General features: G+C 44.3%; 1 protein-coding gene across 1 annotated transcript in view; it reads right to left on the bottom strand.

The window, feature by feature from the left end:
• UBE2QL1 (ubiquitin conjugating enzyme E2 QL1) overlaps positions 1-2,705 on the bottom strand; it is a 97,918-nt gene extending 95,213 nt beyond the window's left edge. Inside the window, exon 1 of the mRNA XM_063922935.1 lies at positions 1,111-2,705. Coding sequence (XP_063779005.1) covers positions 1,111-1,962 — 852 coding nt within the window. The 5' untranslated portion in view covers positions 1,963-2,705. The remainder of the gene's footprint in view (positions 1-1,110) is intronic.
• Between the last annotated feature and the right edge of the window lie 22,167 nt (positions 2,706-24,872).

The following is a 24,872-nucleotide window of genomic DNA, read 5'->3' as shown; positions in this document are numbered from 1 at the left end:
TAACTATAGTGTACAATGCATACAACCTAATGCAAAAAGGAGATAGATAGATAGATAGATAGATAGATAGATAGATAGATAGATAGATAGATAGATAGATAATTTCATTGTTCCAATGAGAAGAAGTCAAGACGGAAGAAATCATACTTAAAATACCTTAGGTATTGAATTCATATAAAAAAAATGTTTGCAGGGCTAATAATCTCCTTTTTAGATCAACACAATCCCTATTCACTAAAGTAATCAAATGTATATAATAAATAAATCTGGTTTTAAGAACTTGCAATAATTTTACTATAACTAAATACAGTATGTTGTGAACTTCTATTTAACAGTAAGTGCCTTCTAGCTGTTATCACTAAAATTCTAAAATTGCATAGATTTTCTTTTCTAAAATATAGCAAATACATTAAATATTTATTTAAATACACAATGAAATGGTTTATAACTACACTAAATCACCCATGTTACAAAGCCTCATTGCAGGGAGGTGTCCTTGATTGCTCCTGTATTCCTTAGGGCTCTATAACCCTAACCCTACAAGCAGATGTTATCTGAAAATAACATAGAATTGCTAGACAGTAAATGAAAATCTGAGGTCAGCAAATGGTCAGTGGCTAATTACAATCCTCACAATCTCCTGAAGCTCAGTGACTAGTTGAGAACAATGAAGGAGCCACTATCTCATTTGCACAGAAGACTGATTTATTTTCCAAGTGATAAGATCTATCTCTATATTATGAGGGGGTTTTCATATACTTTACTGAAAACAATACATGAGATATTTTTTTCCGATTTGTACTTTAAAATACCAGTAGAAAATGGTTGTGTTGGCAAATAAAATGTTGTGTTTTGATTTATAAATCTGATATATGCAACAAACAATCACTTGTTTTCAATTCTTGCCTGTATGAATTGCCACACTGTATAAAGCATTTAACAACATGCATCTTTCAATTTGGCTCTATTACTGAAATTTCACTGGCAAAAATATGAAAACATATAAATATATAAATCCATGCATTATGAATGAGATGTTCTGGATCAGTGAGCAAAGTGCTATCTATGCCGTTCATCCCGGAATCTGATGGATGACTTCCCCATGCTTACCTGGCCCTTAACCAGACTGGCTGCGAACTGCCTCATGACTGCCTCCACCGTGTAGGCACTGGACCATCCCCTAGGGGTGAGAAGCTCCATGCAGATAGCTCCCCCATCCAGCACATAGCCATTCTCCAACCTGGGACTCAGCACCCTCATAAAAGGTGGTGAGAAGGGAAAGTTGTCCGGAAAGGTAAGGTTCAGCAAGATGTACTCTGTGTTAGTTTCCTTCATGTCCTGCCAGAGGGTGGAGTCCTTGTCCACCTGGTGCAGCTTTATGTTCCAGTCAAATAGACTGTCATCCACCAGCTCCACGGAGATGAAGTGGTCGCTAAGCTTGCGGATGTCTTGAAGCTCCTTCATCAGACGTCTGCTCCTCACCTGGGTGCAGTGCTGCCTGTTGGGGGGCACGAGGGGCTGCAAAGAGGAACCCCCATTTTGCTTGTTCCCTACTACTCCACTGCCACCTCCAACACCTTGCTGTTTGGTCTCCTTCCTAATGGTGGGAGTGCTGGTTTCTTTGGCACTATTTTTCTCCTTGCCACCGGCAGTACAGTGCTTGTCTTTTTGACACTGCTCAGTCTTTTTGCCCTTGCTATCAGCCTGGACAACTATCCCCTCCGATGTTGTGGTGGAGTTATTGCTGCAGCATCCACCGCTGCCCCCACCACTACTCCCACCACCACCACCACCACCTCCTCCTCCTGCTGAGCCACCTTGCTGTTTGTTGCTGCTATTCTTCCCCTTGCTGTTCTTCAGTGATCCCTGCTGGTTGCGGTGATGGTGATGATAGTGCTTGGGGTCTTCTGTATCTCTGTCGTGAAGACGAATCAGTCCTATTTTCCGCAGCAGAGTGGCCATTTTCCCAGGTCTCTCTCCTCTAGCTACAATCTGCTTCCCTTACACTATTGCAGGAGGCTGGTGATGTGCGCAGAGCACACGACTTGTGATTGCCCTCAGTGCAGTCACTAATACAGCCAAGTCCTCCTACAAGTTAGATCACAGCTTGGGAAGCAGCAGTAGCAGCCACATCAGAGGGGATACTTAATTCCTTCTCCTTCAATTTGATGAATGGCAATCTCAGTCAGTACACACAAGGAAAGCAGCGTAGTAGTAATAATAATTCTGAGTGGCCGATTCATGAACGCTGGAGAAAGTGGGTGAGCCTGAGAAGGCTGCTGGCTTGCATTGCTCTGCTGATAATAATCCCCTTTCTGTGTAGTAACGATGCAGCTTGCTACAAATCGGGAAATGTTTTCCTCTTCATAACCATCAGCAGCAGATCATCTCTCTCTCTCTCCTCTCTCTGAGGTGGCCGGTTCTTTCTATGCAGAGCAGCCCGTACATACACCCTGTGCCCAGACGGCTGCTCTCCTGACGTCCGTATGCAGTATGTAATCTCTTCCTCTTTGCCTGCAGTGTCCTAATATCTTTTCCTCCTCTATTTTTACCTCCTTGTGGTGCAGTGAGAGAGTACTGATCGCCTGCCAGCCCTATCCCTTCTGTCTCTTATCTGCAGACCTCACAAAAGAGGGGGGAGGTCTGCTGTGTGGAGGTGGGAGGAGGAGGGGGAAGGAGCACTGCAGCTCACATGTAAGCAGCAGGCAAAGCAAACACACCACTGGCTACTTTACAATTAAAATCCCTACGATTAATGTACTGGTAACACCCATCATTGTAGGACGTCATCTATCTATGCCCCGTCCTCTCCTCCTATCGCCCCCTCTCCCCCTGTCTATGTAGCTGTGCTGCATCCTAAATCGCTGGGTCTGCAGCTATTCTGCATCATCTCAGGGGGGCTGCTGTGAGGAAACAGAAAGAAGCGAGAGCTCCCAAGTGCTATCTATCACCAGTCTCCTCTGATTGTCGGCAGGTAAAAGGTTACAGCTTCCATTCTCTGCCACATATTACCAAACACTCAGTTTCTGCCCCTGCTGACCCATATCCTTGGTCGGCATTGAAATAAGTTAACCTTGGTACTGGTAATAATAAACAATGGTCTAGCAGAACAGAACAGCACTGACGCGATTCAGTGCTGCATCCCTTGTCGGATACAGACAGACAGCCTGTACTATGGATTTTTTATTCCTCCTTCCATTCAGTGAGGTCCAAACTTCAATCAAAAGGAGACAGTTGTGCAGCAGAAATAATGTGGCTTCTTGATGCCTCACACACAGCTGCTATTAATGAGTTACACAGTCCATGATTTTCACTTTTAATGTACAGTAGTTATGAATTAGTAATGTGTTCCTTAGTGCTGAGACAAGAAAAGGCGTTTAAGAAAGCAGTGTTGTTAATTAGTCTCATAGTAAAATGCTGTATTATATCTCAGCTAAAAGAGATGCCTGTAATATATACACTACAGTGGCACAGTTCATAAATAATCTGCTCTCTGTCTTCTCTCATCACTAGGGATTATTTTGTATCGAGAAACTGTATGTACACGACAGTGAAAACAGGAGAGTGGCAGACACAATGAATGCTTTTTAATGAGTTCGCATTTTAATATTGGTACAGTGTGTGGAATTAAATGGATATTATAATGGTTTTTGCAATGCTTTGTTATTTCAGTCTTGAATAATTTTGTTCTATTATATTTGATCAAATGCCCAAGCCCATTAACAACAAGCATAATATGCTGGTAAAAATAATTGACTGCATCACTTACTGTTGCAGGTATAAGCTACAATTAGTGATGAATTAAAGTCTTTCTCAAGGTTATACTGAACAGGTCATCAACCTACATCAAGATCTGTTAAGTCACAAGTTATTGCCGTGGCAACTGAGCCATTGCCTTCACACAGACATGACGTATGGGTTCTTCTCTGTTAAACACTAGGTCGGTTTGGAAGGGTCAGGTGGCGTAATTGTTTAAATGCTAAAATTCGGGATAAATATAGTGTTGATTGTAAAGTTATTTTATTTATGTATAAGGTTAAAAGCTTTTATGAGTAATACACACTGTGGGTGCTTTTAGCTATATTATTTTCACTAGTTTAATTTTTCTTAGCATTCAAAATATTTAGAGTTTTATTAATGTCTGGACTTGCTTCTTAGTCAAAGTTAACAAACATTCAAACTATGGGCCCCATTTAGCAATGGCACTTTTTACCTGTGGCATATTTTGTCAGACTCCTCCTCCCTGTTGCTGGCAGCCTAGCTGCTGTGTCAGGCCCATGCGCAATGGTTAGTCTTTAACCCGACAGAGATCCGCCAATACCTGGAAGTAGGAAAGGCTGTTGCTGGCAATGGGTACCGTATCGCTATCACCATTTAGAGATGCTGTAAGTGGTACAGTAACAAACTGCGGTAAGCTTAACGCTATTTGTTAAATATTCTGTACCGAAAAGAGGTCATAACCTATTTAGAGAGCAGGGACATTCGGTGAGGTAAATGGCTCAGGAGGCACTGGCTAGTACCTGAGCCAGATTTACACACACATTTATGAGACAAAGGGTTCATGTGGGCATTATGCAAAAGTGCAGAGGTATACACTCCTGGAAATTTGGTAAGTTTTGATCAGAGAAGTGCAGAAAAGATAGGTGGGGAGGCACTATCCCACCTGCCTCACCCCACCACACGTCACTGTTAGAGAGTGCTGAAGGAGTTATGTTTTACTGATAAATGGGGGCCAGGGTTGGACTGGCCCACAGGGTAAACCCCCGGTGGGCCCCACTGCCCCTCCCCCCTCCTCTAGGGATCAGGTTCCAGACTATGTTCTAGAATTATACCTCATACATGTTACCTAATACTGCCAGTACTATGGTTTATTGTTTACAATGCATTGCTGTTGTTACTCTACTACAGTGATCTCCAACCCATAGCTCACGAGCTACCGGTAGCTCGCCGTAGTATTTTCGGTAGCTCACAGAGCGCACGGGCTTGGGCAGTCACTGGCACTCCTCTTCCCTTCATTTTTAATATGGTGCCGGCCGTCAGCCAATCAGAGCTCGTGGACCCGCAATGGTGGCACCTGATTGGCTGCCGGACCATGAGCTTTGATTGGCTCACTTACTGGCACCATATTTTAAATGCCCGCCGCCGCCGGAGACTCTGTCACCCTCACCACAGCCGCTCTACGGACTGCACAGGAGAGGCACGCGCAGCGCTCTCCTCCCCTTCCGTCCCTCATACAGGAGGAGCAGCACCGGCGGCAGTAGAAGAAGCCAGCAAGGGTTAGCACTGTATCAGACACTGCATCGGACACTGCAGGGGGTCATTTTATCTGGCGCTGCGGAGGGCATTTTAAATGGCACTGCGGGGGGAATTGTATCTGGCACTGCTTGGGGGCATTATTTCTATATCTGACACTGCTGGCGGCATTATTTGTGTATCTGGCACTGCTGAGGGGCATTATTTGTGTATCTGGCACTACGCGGGGGGGCATTACTTGTAGTTGTGAGACCACACCCATTTTTGTGAGGCCACACCCACTTTTGCAGGAACGCACGCGCATTGGGGGGAGGGGGTAGCTCCTTCAGAGGTTTTATTTTCCGAAAGTAGCTCACACCCCAATTAAGGTTGGAGACCACTGCTCTACTACATTATCATGTATGCACTAACAGTATTCACTAAATATATTTATCAAAGGGCCCAGTCCATGCGTTCTCTAATGGTTAGGAAAACCAATGTGGTGGCTGGCCACACCCCCTCTGTGTCCCCTCGGTGGGCCCTCCATGCCCCAGTCCGACACTGATGGGGGCCATAGTATGACGAATTTCTTTTACAGTTGTGTGTACAGTACATACATCTTTATGGTGTAAATATTCACATTTTAGCAGTGTGCATGAATACCAAAATGTTTTGTCTGTATCCTACCCTTCCAGCCTATTATGGGGTTTGGCGAATATAAGCAGCCATAGTGTAGCTGCCGGTTTAAGTTATGCAATTACCGCCTACTGTATGCCTGTGACTTGCTCTGGAAGCTATACTTAATGCTGATATCTATTCACACTTCAGGTTAGTGTGAATAGAATCCTCATTAAGTGCACAGTCAGGGCTATTTGCGGTCTTACTGTGGGCAGTAATTGAATAGCTATGGGCCAAGGTGCTAAATGTTTTCCTCCAGAGCATCCTAGGGACTGCTGTGTGAATGCATAGAGGATCCTAGTGACCGCTGTATCATGTAGAGTACATCTGAGTGACTGCTATACAACAAATAAAGCATCCTAATGATTACCATACAATACAGAGAGCATCCTGGTGTCCATCACACAATACAGAAAACATACTAATTACAGAAATACAATAGAGATTGCATTCTTGTTATCACAGTACAGTAATCACTGTTCAATGTACAGAGCATCTTAGTGACCGCCACACAATATAGAGTGCACCTAGTGAATGACATTCAATTAAGAAAACATTGTTTCTCTGACGTCCTAGTGGATGCTGGGGACTCCGTAAGGACCATGGGGAATAGACGGCTCCGCAGGAGACTGGGCACATCTAAAGCAAGCTTTAGGACTATCTGGTGTGCACTGGCTCCTCCCCCTATGACCCTCCTCCAAGCCTCAGTTAGATTTCTGTGCCCGGCTGAGCTGGATGCACACTAGGGGCTCTCCTGAGCACCTAGAAAGAAAGTATAGTTTAGGTTTTTTATTTTCAGTGAGACCTGCTGGCAACAGGCTCACTGCACCGAGGGATTAAGGGGAGAAGAAGCGAACCTACCTAAGTGGTGGTAGCTTGGGCTTCTTAGGCTACTGGACACCATTAGCTCCAGAGGGATCGAACACAGGACCCGACCTCGTCGTCCGTTCCCGGAGCCGCGCCGCCGTCCCCCTTACAGAGCCAGAAGCAAGAAGGTGGTCCGGAAAATCGGCGGCTGAAGACTTCTGTCTTCTCCAAGGTAGCGCACAGCACTGCAGCTGTGCGCCATTGCTCCTCATGCACACCACATACTGCGGTCACTGATGGGTGCAGGGCGCTGGGGGGGGGGCGCCCTGAGCAGCAATATTAACACCTTGGCTGGCGAACTGACACCATATATAGCCCCAGGGGCTATATAGGTGTTTATTAACCCCTGCCAGAACTTTTACAATAGCGGGAGAAAGCCCGCCGAAAAAGGGGCGGAGCCATCTCCCTCAGCACACTGGCGCCATTTTCCCTCACAGCTCTGCTGGAGGGATCGCTCCCTGGCTCTCCCCTGCAGTCCTGCACTACAGAAAAGGGTTAAAAAGAGAGGGGGGGGCACAAATTAGGCGCAGTATATATATATATTATGCAGCTATAAGGGAAAACACTCTCTATAGGTGATATCCCTGTGATATATAGCGCTCTGGTGTGTGCTGGCATACTCTCCCTCTGTCTCCCCAAAGGGCTTTGTGGGGTCCTGTCCTCTGTCAGAGCATTCCCTGTGTGTGTGCTGTGTGTCGGTACTGCTGTGTCGACATGTATGATGAGGATAATGATGTGGAGGCGGAGCAAATGCCTGTGAATGGGATGTCACCCACTGCGGGGTCGACACCGGTGTGGATGGACTTATGGAAGGAATTACGTGACAGTGTCAACTCCTTACATAAAAGGTTTGACGACATAGGACAGCCGGCTGCTCAGCTTGTGCCTGTCCAAGCGTCTCACATGTCATCAGGGGCTCTAAAACGCCCGCTACCTCAGATGGCAGACACAGATGTTGACACGGATACCGATTCCAGTGTCACGACGATGAGACTAGTGTACCTTCCAATAGGGCCACCCGTTACATGATTGAGGCAATGAAAAATGTATTACACATTTCTGATAATACCTCAGATACCACAAAAAAAGGGTATTATGTTTGGTGACAGAAAACTACCAGTAGTTTTCCTGCATCTGAGGAATTGATATGAGGTGTGTGAGGAAGCGTGGACTTCCCCCGATAAGAAATTGATAATTTCTAAGCAGCGTACCCTTTTCCGTCAGAGGATAGGTCACGTTGGGAAATAACCCCTAGGGTAGATAAAGCGGTTACACGCTTATTAAAAAAGGTGGCACTACCGTCACGGATACGGCCGCCCTGAAGGACCTGCTGATAGAAAGCAGAAAACTACCCTTAAAGCTATATACACACACACGGGCATTATATTGAGACCTGCTATTGCCTCGGCATGGATGTGCAGTGCGGCAGCTGCGTGGTCAGATTCCCTGTCGGATAATATTTATACTATAGATAGGGACAATATTTTGCTGAAAATAGAGCATATAAAAGACGCTGTCTTATACATGCGTGATGCACAGAGGGATATTTGCCGACTGGCATCACTAATAAGCGCTATGTAAAACCATTGCCGCCAGACGGGGGTTATGGACTCGGCAATGGTCGGGCGATGCCGGTTCAAAACGGCACATGGAAGTTTGCCCTAGAAGGGGGTGGAACTGTTTGGGGATGGTCTTTCAGACCTCGTTTCCACAGCTACGGCTGGGAAATCAAAACTTTTGCCACAAGCTACCCCACATCAAAAGTAAGCACTGTATTATCAGGTACAGTCCCTTCGGCCCCAGAAAAGTAGAGGGCTAGAGGCTCATCTTTTCTGCCAAGAGGAAAAGGTAGAGGGAAAAAGCTGCAGCACACAGCTAGTTCCCGGGAGCAGAAGTCCTCCCCTGCGTCCGGTAAGTCCACAGCATGACGCTGGGGCTGCTCAGGCGGACCCGGGTACGATGGGGGCCTGCCTCAGAAATTTCAGCGCACAGTGGGCTCTCTCACAGGTGGATCCCTGGGTTCTTCAAACAGCATCTCAGAGGTACAGGCTAGAATTCGAGACGTCTCCCCCCCCCCCCCCCCCCGCCGTTTCCTAAAATCTGCCTTACCGGCAACTCCCTCTGCCAGGGAGGCAGTGTTGGTGGCTATCCAAAAAACTGTATTCACAGCAAGTGATTATCAAGGTACCCCTCCTTCAACAGGAAAAGGATTACTTTTCCACAATGTTTGTGGTACCGAAACCGGACGGTTCGGTGAGACCCATCTTAACTTTAAAATCCTTGAACACATATAACAAAAGATTCAAGTTCAAGATGGAATCGCTCATGGCGATTATTGCGATCCTGGATGAGGGGGAGACATCAAGGATACTTACCTGCATGTCCCCATTTACCCTCCTCACCAGGAGTACCTCAAGATTGTGGTACAGGACTGTCACTATCAGTTCCAGACGCTGCCGTTTGGATTATCCACGGCACCGAGGGTCTTTACCATGGGTAATGACCGAAATGATGATACTCCTTCGCAAGAAGAGAGTTTTAATTATCCCGTACTTGGACGATCTCCTGATAAAGGCGAGGTCCAAGGAACAGTTGGTAAGGGGGTAGCACTTTCTCGGGAAGTGCTGCAACAGCAGGACTGGATTCTCAATTCCAAAGTCACAGCTGGTCCCGACGACACGTCTTTTGTTCCTGGGAATGATTCTGGAAACAGACCAGGAGAAAGTGTTTCTTCCAATGGAAAAAGCCGAGGAGTTGTCATCTCTAGTCAGAAACCTCCTAAGACCGGGACAGGTGTCGGTACATCAATGCACACGAGTCCTGGGAAAAATGGTAGCTTCGTACGAAGCAATTCCATTCGGAAAGTTCCACGCAAGGATTTTCCAGTGGGACCTGTTGGACAAATGGTCCGGGTCCCATCTCCAGATACAGCAGCGGATAACCCGGTCGGCAAGAACCAGGGTGTCGCTGCGGTGGTGGCTGCAGAGGGCTCATCTACTAGAGGGCCGCAGATTCGGAATACAGGACTGGGTCCTGGTGACCACGGATGCCAGCCTTCGGGGCTGGGGTGCAGTCACACAGGGAATAAAATTCCAAGGACTATGTCCAAACAGGAGTTTTTCACTTAACATAAATTTTCTGGAGATAAGAGCCATTTACAAGGCCCTAAGCAAAACAAGGCCCCTGCTTCACCAGCCATACTGATCCAATCAGACAACATCACGGCGCTCGCCCATGTAAACAGGCAGGGCGGCACAAGAAGCAGGAGGGCGATGGCAGAAGCCACAGGGATTCCCCGTTGGGCGGAAAATCATGTGGTAGCACTGGCAGCAGTATTCATTCCGGGAGTGGACAACTGGGAAGCAGACTTCCGCAGCAGACTCCACCCGGGAGAATAGGGACTACATCCAGAAGTCTTCCAAATGCTGGTAAACCGTTGGGAAAGACCACAGGTGGACATGATGGCGTCCCGCCTCAATAAAAAAGATATTGCGCCAGGTCAAGAGAACCTCAGGCGATCGCTGTGGACGCTCTAGTGACACCGCGGGTGTACCAGTCGGTTTATGTGTTCCCTCCTCTCCCTCTCATACCCAAGGTACTGAGGATAATAAGAAAAAGAGGAGTAAGAACTATACTCATTGTTCCGGATTGGCCAAGAAGGACTTGGTACCTGGAACTTCAGGAGATGATCTCAGAGGACCCATGGCCTCTGTCACTCAGACAGGATCTGCTGCAGCAGGGGCCCTGTCTGTTCAAAGACTTACCGCGGCTGCATTGACGGCATGGCGGTTGAACACCGGATCCTGAGTGTAAAAGGCATTCCGGAGGAAGTCCTTCTTATCCTGATCAAAGCCAGGAAGGATGTCAGCCTGAAGTTCAGACGTTGTAAGGGAGTGCTGCATATTCAGCCCCTTCTTTGTGCCCCAGTGGCACCTTGGGATCTCAATGTGGTTTTGGAGTTCCTGGAATCACATTGGTTTGAGCCACTTAAAACCGTGGATTTGAAATATCTCACAGGAAAAGTGGTCATGTGTTGGCTCTGGCTTCGGCCAGGCATGTGTCAGAATTGGCGGCTTTGTCATAAAAAAGCCCTTACCTGACTTTCCATATGGATAGGGCAGAGTTGAGGACTCGTCCTCACTTTCTCCCGAAGGTGGTATCAGGTTTTCACTTGTACCAACCTATTGTGGTGCCTGCGGCTACTAGGGACCTGGAGGATTTCAAGTTACTGGACGTAGTCAGGGCCCTGAAAAATTATATTTCCAGGATGGCTGGAGTCAGGAAAACTGACTAGCTGTTTATCCTAGATGCACCCAACAAGCTGGGTGCTCCTGCTTCTAAGCAGACTATAGCGCGCTGGATTTGTAGCACTATTCAGCTTGCGCATTCTGCGGTGGGACTACCGCAGCCTAAATCTCTAAAAGCCCATTCCACAAGGAAGGTGGGCTCATCTTGGGCGGCTGCCCGAGGGGTCTCGGCTTTACAACTTTGCCGAGCTGCTACTTGGTCAGGGGCAAACACGTTTGCAAACTTTTATAAATTTGATACCCTGGCTGAGGAGGACCTGGAGTTCTCTCATTCGGTGCTGCAGAGTCATCCGCACTCTCCCGCCCGTTTGGGAGCTTTGGTATAATCCCCATGGTCCTTACGGAGTCCCCAGCATCCACTAGGACGTCAGAGAAAATAAGATTTTACTCACCGGTAAATCTATTTCTCGTAGTCCGTAGTGGATGCTGGGCGCCCATCCCAAGTGCGGATTGTCTGCAATACTTGTAAATAGTTATTGTTACACAAATCGGGTTGTTATTGCGAACCATCTATTCAGAGGTTCCATTGTTATCATACTGTTAACCGGGGTTCCTATCACGAGTTATTCGGTGTGATTGGTGTGGCTGGTATGAGTCTTACCCGGGATTCAAAATCCTTCCTTATTGTGTCAGCTCTTCCGGGCACAGTGTCCTAACTGAGGCTTGGAGGAGGGTCATAGGGGGAGGAGCCAGTGCACACCAGATAGTCCTAAAGCTTTCTTTAGATGTGCCCAGTCTCCTGCGGAGCCGTCTATTCCCCATGGTCCTTACGGAGTCCCCAGCATCCACTACGGACTACGAGAAATAGATTTACCGGTGAGTAAAATCTTATTATTGTCTCCTGAACAGTACAAAGAGCATTGTAATGTTCACTGTATAATGCATAAAGTTACCTCCATACAAGTCCATGTCACTGTCATACAATATAAAGAATTCTGGTGACCACATACAATACAAAGAACACCCTAAAGTCCAACAGGTACAGAGAACATCCTAATGACTAATAAACAAGCAAAGATGCCTTGCGTGGCTGGTGGGTTACTATATATTTGCAAATCTATTTAATTGAGATCTCTGCATTACTATTACCATGTACTGTAGGATATATGTCTCTTTCGCTGGTCCATTACCGTATTCTTAGGGAAATAGGTTTTTTTCTAGTCTAGATTGACCCCTCCAAAATAGTTGTGGTTGTGTCCCACGCTCCCTTTGGGTTCTTTATGTCATCAAATTCAGTAGTTAGATGGGGATTTTGTTAATTTGCGGACTGTCAGGATTCCGACAGTCAGGATACCGAAGTCGGAATCCCGACTGTCGACAATGCCGGCAACTGGATCCCGGCGCACAGGGGCTATTCCCACTCATGGGTGTCCACGACACCCATAGAGTGGGAACATAAACTGTGGCGAGCGCAGCGAGCCACCCAGCCCACAGCATGGTGAGCGCAGTGTGGCAGACCCGCAAGGGGACTCTTTGCTCTTGCTCCGCTGCTGCCATTTTAGGTCAACCTAATTGGATATAAAGGGCTGTGGGTTCAACAAGTCTAATTCTTTATAATTTGGTTTAGAAAAGAAATACCTTAAAGATCTATTCCTGGGTTTGTCATATTAAAAAAAGGATGGTTAGTCACTTTTTAATGTATAATTAAAAAAAAGTTTCAATAAAATGCACAAAAACGTGTTGATAAGGGTCTCACAGTAAATAAAAATGCAATTATTTTTTGTCTTTCTATTAATAAAGTCTGTATGTTGTTTTTTTAATATTTATTGTGCCTATCTGTCATTTATATTAGCTAACACAATGATTAGCATAAATATACATATGAAAGTATAAAAGCATAAAAAGGTCTCCTGTGGTAATTCCCTGTAGTCCAATTGCCAGCAGTTTATACAGTTTATATCTTATCTCATTCCCCTTTATACTTCATTAATTGTAGGTTGTTATTGAAGTATAGAGTCTCCCTTCTTTAGTATAAAACTCGATATGGACAGTTCATGTAGTTAAAAGTCCAGGTAACCTTTTCTCTGCTTAGCTTCAATAGCTAAGTTGCTGCTTAGTTGTTATATGGTGCTGGGAGGAGAAAGGGGCTGCTGCCATCATATTTCCTGTATATACTGTGATGATTCTTTATAGTAAAATGGGAGCACAGTTTACTTCCCACGTGCCACTGTGTTAGGGTGTCTTCCCGGGAGCAGTTGGTGGTCAGGTGTATGTAACCTCTGGGAGGCATGTGAAGTAAAAACCAACGCGTTTTACTTGACCAGAATTTGTCGTGTTTCGTCAGGGACATGTGTGTATCTTTGTCCCGGGGGTGTTTGTTTATACTCGCTCTCTTTCTTTATTTATGATTTGTTCAGTTCAGATGTCTATCACCTGTAAACGTTGTTCTGCTCTTCTTGGTCTATATTTTAGTTTCCTATCTTATTAACTTTGTTACCTTTTCTAAGCACATTTTATATTTCTTTCTATGCATCCTCCTTGATCTACATAAGTACATACAGTAGTCACATGTAATACATAACAGGAATTATTTTTGCAGTTGCTAAAAACAGCCTTTTTAAACAGTTAGGTTCTCACCATAGTACTCCAATATTAATTTAGAACATTTCACAATGTTACACACCGGAATTTCACCTTTGGTTAAAACCTTCTTAACAATAGTGCACAATAAAATAGTATATACCAGGATTTAACTTTTAGCAAAAATTGGTACTGCACTTGCTATTAATCCCGGGTTATAATAAGTAATATATTTGATAGATATTTCGTAAATTGTTGCCATGTGTAGGTACAGAATATTTCCATGTTGGATGTGTATGTGCAATGATGAAATATCTTAGCCATACATGCTTGCCGTGTATGCTATGCTGTCTATCAATGCTATGTTGTACTTTAATCTATTTATTTTTTTATTGGGTATTCATAGTGCACAGCCCTTCTGAATAATCAGTCTCTGTAATCGGAGAGATTCTTTACTTCCGATGCATTCTGTATTATTCGTGAGTGCGGGTATATTTTTAACTATAACGTTGCTGGTTATCTCACTTGTTTTATAGTAGATTGTTGGTTACAAATACTCCAATGAAACTACTCTGACATCTCTCTCATTTCTTAAAGTTCTGTGTATGTAGTGCTGTGTATGTAGTCTTCTGCTTTAGTCGGAGCAGAAATACTGGTACTGTATAGTAACTTCTTACCCTGTCCCCTTGTCCTGGAAATTAAATACAGTACCTTCTTGAAGGTCTCCATTTTCAGTACTGACCAGGCCCGACCCTGCTTAGCTTCCAAGTTCAGCTGAGATTGGGCGTTCCCAGGTAGGTATGACTGTAAGTTCCTTGACTTAGGTTCGTATGTTTTTTTGGGTGGGTTTTCACTATTTCTTAAGGGCAGCGTTTTTCTTATTCCTTGAGGCTATAGACTACATGGAATTACCAAAGGAGACCTTTTCATGCTTTCATGCTTTCATACTTTCATATGTATATGTATGCTTATTTATACTTTATTGTTCATCTTTTATACTAATCATTCCTGCAGTCCATATTGTACTCTCTCTCATGTGTGCACATCCAGTGGTTTATTGTGATTGGTCTGTATTTTCATGACTTTTTGTCCACAGATGGACTTTCCTACTTAATATTACCATATACAGCAAATACACCAGTGCTTAGGTCTCCCTTACACCCCCCTTCCTTTAGGTTACTGACATACTAATCACTGTATAAGTTAATAAGAAAGACAGACACAGTAAATATTAAAAAATAAAAACAGACTTTATAATTAGAGACAAAATTATTATAAATTATTTAATTGTATTTTAATTGTTATTTATTATGAGAGCCTTACATGTTTTATGTGCGTTTTATTGGAATAAGTATAATTTTTTTATTCATAAAGTATTTATGTTTTGTATATTATGGTGTGTTCTGACGAAAGGGCTGAAGCCCTAAAACGATGTTAAGTCTAATTTTATTTTGCTGGTTGCAGTATTTGAAGTCTGTTAGAGTGACGTTTTTCTTTCCTATTGGAATGTGTTTGTTTATGGATTCGATCATTGGGGCAGTTGACTAGTGAAAGTGGAGTGCCGACAGGGTTGGAAGAGTATACATATGTGGTGTGCTGGAACATTTTTGCTGGATTGTCACCTGGTGTTGGATTCATTATCACTATACAGAGCACAGCCACTTGTGAGTCTGGAACCTCTGGACACGGCACAGCCAATACAGAAGAGTATAGCGCAGCATACAGCAGTGTACCCCCTATACAGTCACTATACAGAGCACAGCTACTTGTGAGTCTTAACACAGCACAACCAATACAGCAGTGTACAGTGCAGCATACAGTAGCATGCGTTAGTGTCCCAGCCGCAGTGCCTTACATAGAATCCAGATCATACAAAAATCAGATGATGGGAGGATGATGTTCGGCTTCGACGTGGGATCTGAGCCTCCAGACGGGTGGACTCAGATCCCCGATTTTCGGACCGGTTGAATCAGGAAAACTCACCTTGAATATATACAGAGCTGGCGGAACCCGCTCAGCAAAGAGATGCAAAGCAGGTAGGCGCCAGGCAGGAGAGGCGCTCTCCCGCTGCGCCTATCACTGTACAAGCAGCGGCAGCCAGCATCCTGGATCGCAGCTCTTCTAGCCCCACTCCAGCCACGCCGCTGATGTAATCTCCTGCTGTCTCGTGTCAGTGGCGCTAGCAGTGACCCTAGCAGGAGGAGGTGTGGGGACGGGACTGCGAGAGCAGAGAGCTGCAGTTACAGCTGACTGCAGTACTGCCGGGAGCCACCAGATGCCCCCGTCTCCATGAACGAAGCCATCTCATCACGTGCCAGGACTCAACAAGGGAGACTGGCCGGGACCAGTACAGAGGAACTAAGTGAGTTTCTTTTTATGTGTGATTGTCTTTCTGTCTATTATCTATCTATGGTGGTCATTCCGAGTTGTTCGCTCGGTAATTTTCTTCGCATCGCAGCGATTTTCCGCTAATTGCGCATGCGCAATGTTCGCACTGCGACTGCACCAAGTAAATTTGCTGTGCAATTAGGAATTTTACTCACGGCATTACGAGGTTTTTTCTTTGTTCTGGTGATCGTAATGTGATTGACAGGAAGTGGGTGTTTCTGGGCGGAAACTGGCCGTTTTATGGGTGTGTGCGAAAAAACGCTGCCGTTTCTGGGAAAAACGCGGGAGTGTCTGAAGAAACGGGGGAGTGTCTGGGCGAACGCTGGGAGTGTTTGTGACGTCAAACCAGGAACGAAACTGACTGAACTGATCGCAGTTGCCGAGTAAGTGTGGAGCTACTCAGAAACTGCTAAGAAGTGTCTATTCGCAATTCTGCTAATCTTTCGTTCGCAATTTTACTATGCTAAGATTCACTCCCAGTAGGCGGCGGCTTAGCGTGTGCAAAGCTGCTAAAAGCAGCTTGCGAGCGAACAACTCGGAATGAGGGCCTATGTGTCTGTCTATCAATGTTTCTGTTTATCTATTACCTTTTTATCTATGTATCTTTGTGTCTGTCTATCTATCATGTATCTATCTGTCTGTCTATCTATGTGTCTGTCTATCTATGTGTCTGTCTCTCTATCTATCTATCTATCTATCTATCATGTATCTATCTATCTAGCTATCTATCTATCTAACTGTCTGTCTATCCATCTATGGGGGTAATTCCGAGTTGTTTGCTCGTTGCCGATTTTCGCTATGCTGCGATTTGTTGCTAATTGCGCATGCGCAATGCACGCAGGGCGCATGCGCTTAGTTATTTAACTAAAAACGTAGCAGTTTTGCTGTGGATCCTGCGGCGCTTTTCAGTCGCACTGCTGATCGGTGAATGATTGACAGGAAAGGGGCGTTTCTGGGTGGTAACTGTGCGTTTTCCGGGAGTGTGCTAAAAACGCAGGCATGTCAGGGAAAAACGCGGGAGTGTCTGGAGAAACGGGGGAGTGGCTGGCCGAACGCAGGGCGTGTTTGTGACGTCAAACCAGGAGCTAAACGGACTGAGCTGATCGCAATCTGTGAGTAGGTCTGGAGCTACTCAGAAACTGCAAAGAATTATTTAGTAGCAATTCTGCTACTCTTTCGTTCCCAATTCTGCTAAGCTAAGATACATTCCCAGAGGGCGGCGGCTTAGCGTGTGCAATGCTGCAAAAAGCAGCTAGCGAGCGAACAACTCGGAATGAGGGCCTATGTGTCTGTCTGTCTATCATCTATCTATGTGTCATTCTATCTGTCTATTATCTAACTATTTATCTATCAATCTGTCTATTATCTATCTGTCTGTCTATTATCTATCTATGGGGGTCATTGATCACTCGCTAGCTACTTTTTGCAGCCGTGCAAACGCATAGTCGCCGCCCACTGGGGAGTGTATATTTGCTGTACAAGGGTGCGATCACAAGTGCAGCTGAGCGGTACAAAAATAGTTTGTGCAGTTTCCAGGTAGCTCAGAACTTACTCAGCCCTTGCGATCACTTCAACCTGTCCAGTCCCGGAATTGATGTCAGACATCCGCCCTGCAAATACTTGGACACACCTGCGTTTTTCCAACCACTCCCAGAAAACGGTCAGTTGACACCCATAAACGCCTTCTTCCTGTCAATCTCCTTGCGATCAGCTGTGCAAATGGATTCTTTGTTAAATCCATCGCCCAGCAACGATCCGCTTTGTACCCTTACGATGCACCTGTGCATTGCGGTGCATACGCATGCGCAGTAGTGACCTGATCGCTGCGCTGCTAAAATTGGCAGCGTGCGATCAGGTCGGAATGATCCCCCTATGTGTCTGTTTGTCTATTATCTATCTATGTGTCTGTCTCTTATCTATCTATCTATCTATCTGTCCAGGGGCGGAACTGTTGGAGACAATGGAGTCTGTTGCCACCGGGTTCTAACCCAGAAGGGGGCACTTCCTCCGTTGTCCCCCGTTCCATTTGTAACAATTCTGCAGTTGCTGTAGTAGAGGAGCCACCGAGCGCAGGGTCTATCATCATCAGCAGCTCTCGCTCCTCCTCTGTGAATGTCTCGGTGCATTCTCTGCTGTGCTGTGGGCTGCAGACATCAAGTGACATCCGACAGCAACCCAGAGTGAGGAGCCGGTGATGTAAGGGGGTCATGGCTAAACTGGAAAGCACCAGGAACACATCAGTGTCCCTTATACATAGGCGCTGCCTCGCTGAGTAGCATGGGGTCCAGAGGCTGTACACACGGCCTGCACTGAGCTGACGTCCCTGCTCCCGGCTGTCAGCGTCTGAGCTCCTGCTTATTCCATGCTGTGGTGCAGCCGCATCTCTCACTCCCTCCACACCCTGGGTGTCGCTGTAGTGCCTGTGTGAGGCAGTTACCCTTCCTTGCTGCCAATGCCTTCCAGCTGTACAGTAGCTGGAGACCCGGGGGATCGTACTGCACAGTGAAGAACCGGCCGGGACACCGTGCTGGTGAGCAGTGTGGGACTGTCACTGACTTGGGAGTGTGCATGGGAATCCAGTCTGCAGTGTTAAGTTCAAGCCCTATTGGGGGAGGGGGAAGCCGAACTTCGGCGCGCACTTTCCCTTTATTAAGTATGGGAGGGAGGGAGCAAATTTATAGTTTGCCGAGCACCCTTGCACCGGCCCTGAATATATATAATATATATATATATCATAGAGGAGTATGCCCGTCACTCCTAACAACCATAAGTACTTGCCCGGTGCCTTTTCAATGATATAGTTCATGCTTGAAGGGATGGCACTCCAGGACATGTAGTCCTGGAGTGCCATCTCTTCTATATATACATTATATATATATATATATATATATATATATATAGTTACCAATGTCTTTACCAAAAAGAACCAGGCGTCACTCCCAAATTCCAAATCAAGCAGGTGTATTAGAAATTCATGATGTCATAAACAAGCGTCAACGTTTCAAGGCTCGCAGGCCTTTTCGTCAGGACGTATATACTAGTGAAAAGAACTAGAAACATAGCTAACCAATGTGTCAATCTTACCTTTATACATACGAGTGCAGTTCAGCACGAGGACGCCCGCTGCTCCCGCCCGGCCGGTAGTAGGAGGGATTGCATACTGACGTATTTCCTGTCAGTCGGTTACCATGGATACACTCAAACCGTGTACGTCCTCTCCCGTTGCCTGGGGAACAGCGCCGCGTCTACTGCTGATTACTGCACATAAACAAAGTGATTACCATAGTTCATATTAAGTGTTTCAATATACCCATAAACCAATAATATAGATATACTGAATGTGCAAATTATGCAAATTAGTGTGGGACATACAACAAATATAAGTGAATTAAAAAATGTTAAAAACCGGAATATCAGAATAATTCATCATCAGAACCATAAATACTATACATAACACAATTATTTCAAAACCTAGCCAGAGCAATACCTTTACCTTCTCATAATGTGCATATTTCAGTATTACATCAATATAAGAACCACAGAGCTAAAGGAATATATTCCAAGAGATTTGATGTATACAAGATACATAGATGATCTTTTTCTAATCTGGACAGGCTCTGAATGTGAGCTATTAGAGTTAGTCACACATATTAACTCTTTAGAACATCCAGTGAAGTTCACGTTCCAGTATAGCCAGACTGAAATTAATTACTTAGATGTGGTAGTTAAAATTAAGGATAATACTATATCAACTGAGGTGTTCCATAAGCATACAGATCGTAATACCCTGCTACATCATAGCAGTTGCCATCCACCCCCATTAAAGAAAGCTCTTCCAAAATCCCAGATGTTAAGAGTAGCGAGAATCACTAGTGACCCTAACCAGCTTGAACCTGCATTAGATTTGGTTTCGGATAAATTTGCTAGGCGGGGTTATCTTTTATCCTCACTTAAGGAAACCAAACAACAAGTATTAGCAATTCCAAGACAAAATTTGTTAGAACCAGAAGTGAAGGATAATATACAAGACAGGATTCCGTTAATTTCTGAATACACATTAGCCAGCCCAGTTCTACCCCGTGCCACCAAAGCGCTGTGGCCAATTGTATCAGGTGATAGCGAATTACCGGCTTTTAAGAATAAAAGTATAATGCCCTGCTATAAAAGGGGTAGAAACCTACGTGATTTGTTGGTTAAAACCAACATCATGTATGTACCAGATAGCTCTAATAGTTCTTCTTTTTTGACACAAAAAAAGAAACTGGGTTGTTACAAATGTGTATCATGCACGACATGTAGCTTTATGGAACCTGGACCTTACTTTAAACATCCTCACACAGGACGGAAGTTCAAAATTAATCATGTTTTAAGTTGCACATCGCAATTTGTTGTCTACATCATAATGTGCCCATGTGGGCTATATTATGTAGGCCAAACTATTCGCACGTTTAAAGAGCGTATGGCTTTACACCGCTCTGCTATAAAAGCTGCATTAGAAAATAAAGATTGCGATCAGCCGGTGGCACGCCATTTTAAGGAGGCCCATCATACATTATCCTCCTTAAGATATAACATAGTAGATCATATCCCCAATGATATTCGTGGGGGGGATCGTAAAAGGCGTCTCAGTCAATGTGAGTCAAAATGGATACACATTTTAGATACCATTTCGCCCCGAGGACTTAATGAAAAAATCTCTTGGAATATATTCCTTTAGCTCTGTGGTTCTTATATTGATGTAATTCTTATATTGATGTAATACTGAAATATGCACATTATGAGAAGGTAAAGGTATTGCTCTGGCTAGGTTTTGAAATAATTGTGTTATGTATAGTATTTATGGTTCTGATGATGAATTATTCTGATATTCCGGTTTTTAACATTTTTTAATTCACTTATATTTGTTGTATGTCCCACACTAATTTGCATAATTTGCACATTCAGTATATCTATATTATTGGTTTATGGGTATATTGAAACACTTAATATGAACTATGGTAATCACTTTGTTTATGTGCAGTAATCAGCAGTAGACGCGGCGCTGTTCCCCAGGCAACGGGAGAGGACGTACACGGTTTGAGTGTATCCATGGTAACCGACTGACAGGAAATACGTCAGTATGCAATCCCTCTTACTACCGGCCGGGCGGGAGCAGCGGGCGTCCTCGTGCTGAACTGCACTCGTATGTATAAAGGTAAGATTGACACATTGGTTAGCTATGTTTCTAGTTCTTTTCACTAGTATATACGTCCTGACGAAAAGGCCTGCGAGCCTTGAAACGTTGACGCTTGTTTATGACATCATGAATTTCTAATACACCTGCTTGATTTGGAATTTGGGAGTGACGCCTGGTTCTTTTTGGTAAAGACATTGGTAACTATTAATATTTGGGAAGGCACCCCATTAGTATACAGCTTTTTATCCTGAGTGCCAAGCTACAGTGCATTATATATATATATATATATATATATATATATATATATATATATATACACACAGTATACCTCTTAAGGCCAGTACTGACGGGAGAGATGTGTGCTGAGCAATCTTAACACAGACTTCTTAGCACACATCTCTGCCCCCGCTCAGCACACCCAACGGGTGAAATGAGCGATGTGCTAGATTGAGCCTGCATGCAGGCCAATCTTGCACCGGCGATAACGACGCATGGGGCCGTGCATCGCTATCGCTGTGGGGGGTACACACGGAGAGATCAGTCAGATTGCTTAGAATTTAAGCACTGATCTCTCCGTGTGTACCCCCATAAGTTACAGAAGTTAATTGAATTGAAATTACAAAGAGTATAAAAAGTAACAAGGGCAGCAAGACACACCCACTGATAAAGTCCACAGTGACGATACACTTCTCTGTACACAAAAGACAGAGGAAGTAGCCTGGAGCTGCATCAAACTGCACAGTAACAGCAGGCCGATGTGCAGGGAGGACTTCTTAAAAATAAGTTTTCCATACGCTTTGCCTGAATCATTCCTGCAGGTCTGTAGAACGCACAGAGGACAGTACTAGAGTTCCGGTTGCCAAAAGTGACGCAGTGTTACCAGGGAAACAGGTAAAAAAAAAATAAAGATTGAAAATAAAAAGATAACCATTTAAATATTAATAGTAAAGTAAGTTTAAAGTTAAATAGTGCCAGGTCGTTCCTAACTAAAACAGCAAACAGAGAAAAAGGTGAACCAAAAAAATAAATTAATAATAGTAAATAAACAAAAATAATTGCCTAACTCAACATGAAACTAAGTCAATATTACCAATATAAATAATTTTTCTAACACCATAAGATGTTATATTATAGAGCAAATAATTTTTCTAGCCCCATAAGATGATATATTATAGAGCAAACTATCTCAAGCATCCCTCAAAAAATATTTTAAACTATAAGTTCAGATCATCACTGAGACCAGTTGGAGAAACCATTTTAAAATTATAAAACAATTCACTTTCTTGCTCAAAAATTTGTTTATTTCAATCACCCCCTGTCATTAAGGGTTTAATCTGATCGATCAGCATAAAGTGAAAGTCTCTCATGGGGGTATATTTACTAAGCTCCCGATTTTGACCGATTTGGGGTTTTTTCTTCAAAGTGTCATCTCGGGAATTTACTAAACTCAAATCTCGGCAGTGATGAGGGCATTCGTATTTTTTTGGAAGTCAAAGTTAAAAAATACGATTGAATACACCATCGGTCAAACACGGCAGTTTAGGTATACAACTCGGTAATTTACTATGATTTCGTATTTGAAATCTCTACCGTGAAAGTGCATTATCGGCCGTGAAAAAAAGTGATTAGTAAAAAAAGGCTGGAAAAAAATAGACCTGCTTTTGAAAAGCGTGTTTACGTGTGTTTCCAATTCTACATTAATCACACCTGCATTTTTGGCCCTTTAAAAGGGACCCAAGCACATTTTTCAAATCTCTCACTCTGAAATAGCTGCTGCCGTGTGTAGTACTGATTTCTTGTTTGCTGTGGAATATCTGAGACTGCTCCATGAGGCTACAATAAACCAGGACCAGGAAACTGAACATGGTCAGCAGGTTGTCCAGGTGCCGCGGAGGCTGCGCAGGCCTTGTTTTTTAAGGGGGCGTTTAAACTTAAAGGCATTGGCTGATGACCATGTCATACAGATGTTCCGGCTAAATAGAAACAACATTTTCCGTTTGTAAGACCATGTCAAACTGGACCTAGACCCTGAGACAGCACGCTCTCGCTCTGTCTCAGGCATGCACACTCCTGGCTGTGTTGCACTTTATGGCTACTGGCAGCTTTCAGGCTGTGACTGGCGATGTGATTGGTATCTCACAGCCCACCTTTTCTAAATATTTAAATCAGGTGAGTTAAAACATACATACTGTCTAAGTGGTGCTTCTGTTATGTAATATAACACTGTATTGTATTTATTACAGGTCATGACACTCACCTTATATTTTGTAATGTCCACTCAGGGTTTGGATGCTTTGGATCCACACATAGATGCCTCTATCTGCTTCCCTATCCAGGAGTCACAGTGGCATGCAGTCAGGGTAGCTTTCTATGAGCTTGCTGGCATGCCCAATGTGCTGGGTGCCATAGATTGTTCACACGTTGAGCTGAGACCACCTAGGGGCAGGCAATACATTTATACCGACAGACATCTGGGCCACTCCACTAATGTCCAGGTGGTTTGTGATGCAAATCTAAAAATTATAAGTGTTGTTGCGGGTTACCCTGGCGGCTGCCATGACTCCTTCATCCTCAGTCAGTCATCCCTCTTTGATAAATTTGAGGCCGGACAAATGCCTGATGGATGGCTGCTGGGTATGTTCCAAGTTTGTTGTGTGTATGTGTGTTAACCTCAACATCGTCGTTATGTAAGCTTTTTTTTTGCCTAAACCACATGTCCTAATGTTGGCTATATCTGTCTTTCAGGTGATGGGGGATATGGCTGCTTCTCTTGGCTTCTTACTCCATTGTCCCAACCTGATTCCCCTGCTGAACACAATTACAATAATGCACATACAGTAAGTCCACGCGGAATGTGATAGAAATATGTTTTGGGGTGTTGAAATCTAGGTTTCGGTGACTGGATAAGTCTTCGGGGCTTTTGTTGTATAGTCCCTCAAAGGTGACTAGGATTGTGTTCTGCTGCTGTTTTCTTCATAACATGTGTTTGTGCCAACATCTGCCACATGTTGAGGAGGAGGATGATGTTGGTGATGAAGAAAACAGTCAGCAAGTAGAGGAGTTAGAAACATCTGGCGACAGTGTGAGTACAGATGTAGGGAGGCAGGTAAGGCAAGAACTGATTCTGCGTCATTTTACCGGTAAGTCTTAATTTTGCTTACTCAACATTGCCTAACACCAATCCTAACAATATGTAGTTATGAATTATGTTTGTGATGCGGTATTGTTTCATGTTAGGCATGTGGAATACAGTTAGTCACTAACATTTTCGTCTTACACTGTCAGTCAATAACAAATTAAACATTGCACATATAGCATTTGAGTCATTTATTACTTTAAACACTTGTTTTTGGTTGGGCACAATTCTATATTGTAGAAATATGATTGGCAATACTGTATATACTGTTGCAGGGTTGCTCATTTCCTAGGGTTTTTTTTGCTGGCTGCAGAGGATTCTGGTGGCACATTGGACCGTGTTCTGCTGGATCGTCTAACTGGGGAGGTAACTGGGGTCTGGCTAGGTGTGGTTGTCCCTGAGCTTGAGCCTTGTTGTTTGGATGCCAACACATTTATGTTTTGGCTCAGGTTGTTGAGGCTTGCTGTGAGTTGTGTTGTTGCGGCTGTGTTGTTGGAGATGATTCTGGACAGGCTTTCGTAATTAACTGATTGTTTTAAATTTTTTGAATGAGGGCTTGTTGATGGCG

This window comes from Pseudophryne corroboree, chromosome 5, assembly GCF_028390025.1.
Source record: "Pseudophryne corroboree isolate aPseCor3 chromosome 5, aPseCor3.hap2, whole genome shotgun sequence".
Lineage (NCBI taxonomy): Eukaryota > Metazoa > Chordata > Amphibia > Anura > Myobatrachidae > Pseudophryne > Pseudophryne corroboree.
Note: the sequence above shows the minus strand (reverse complement) of the source record. Positions and strands in the feature narration are given on the sequence as shown.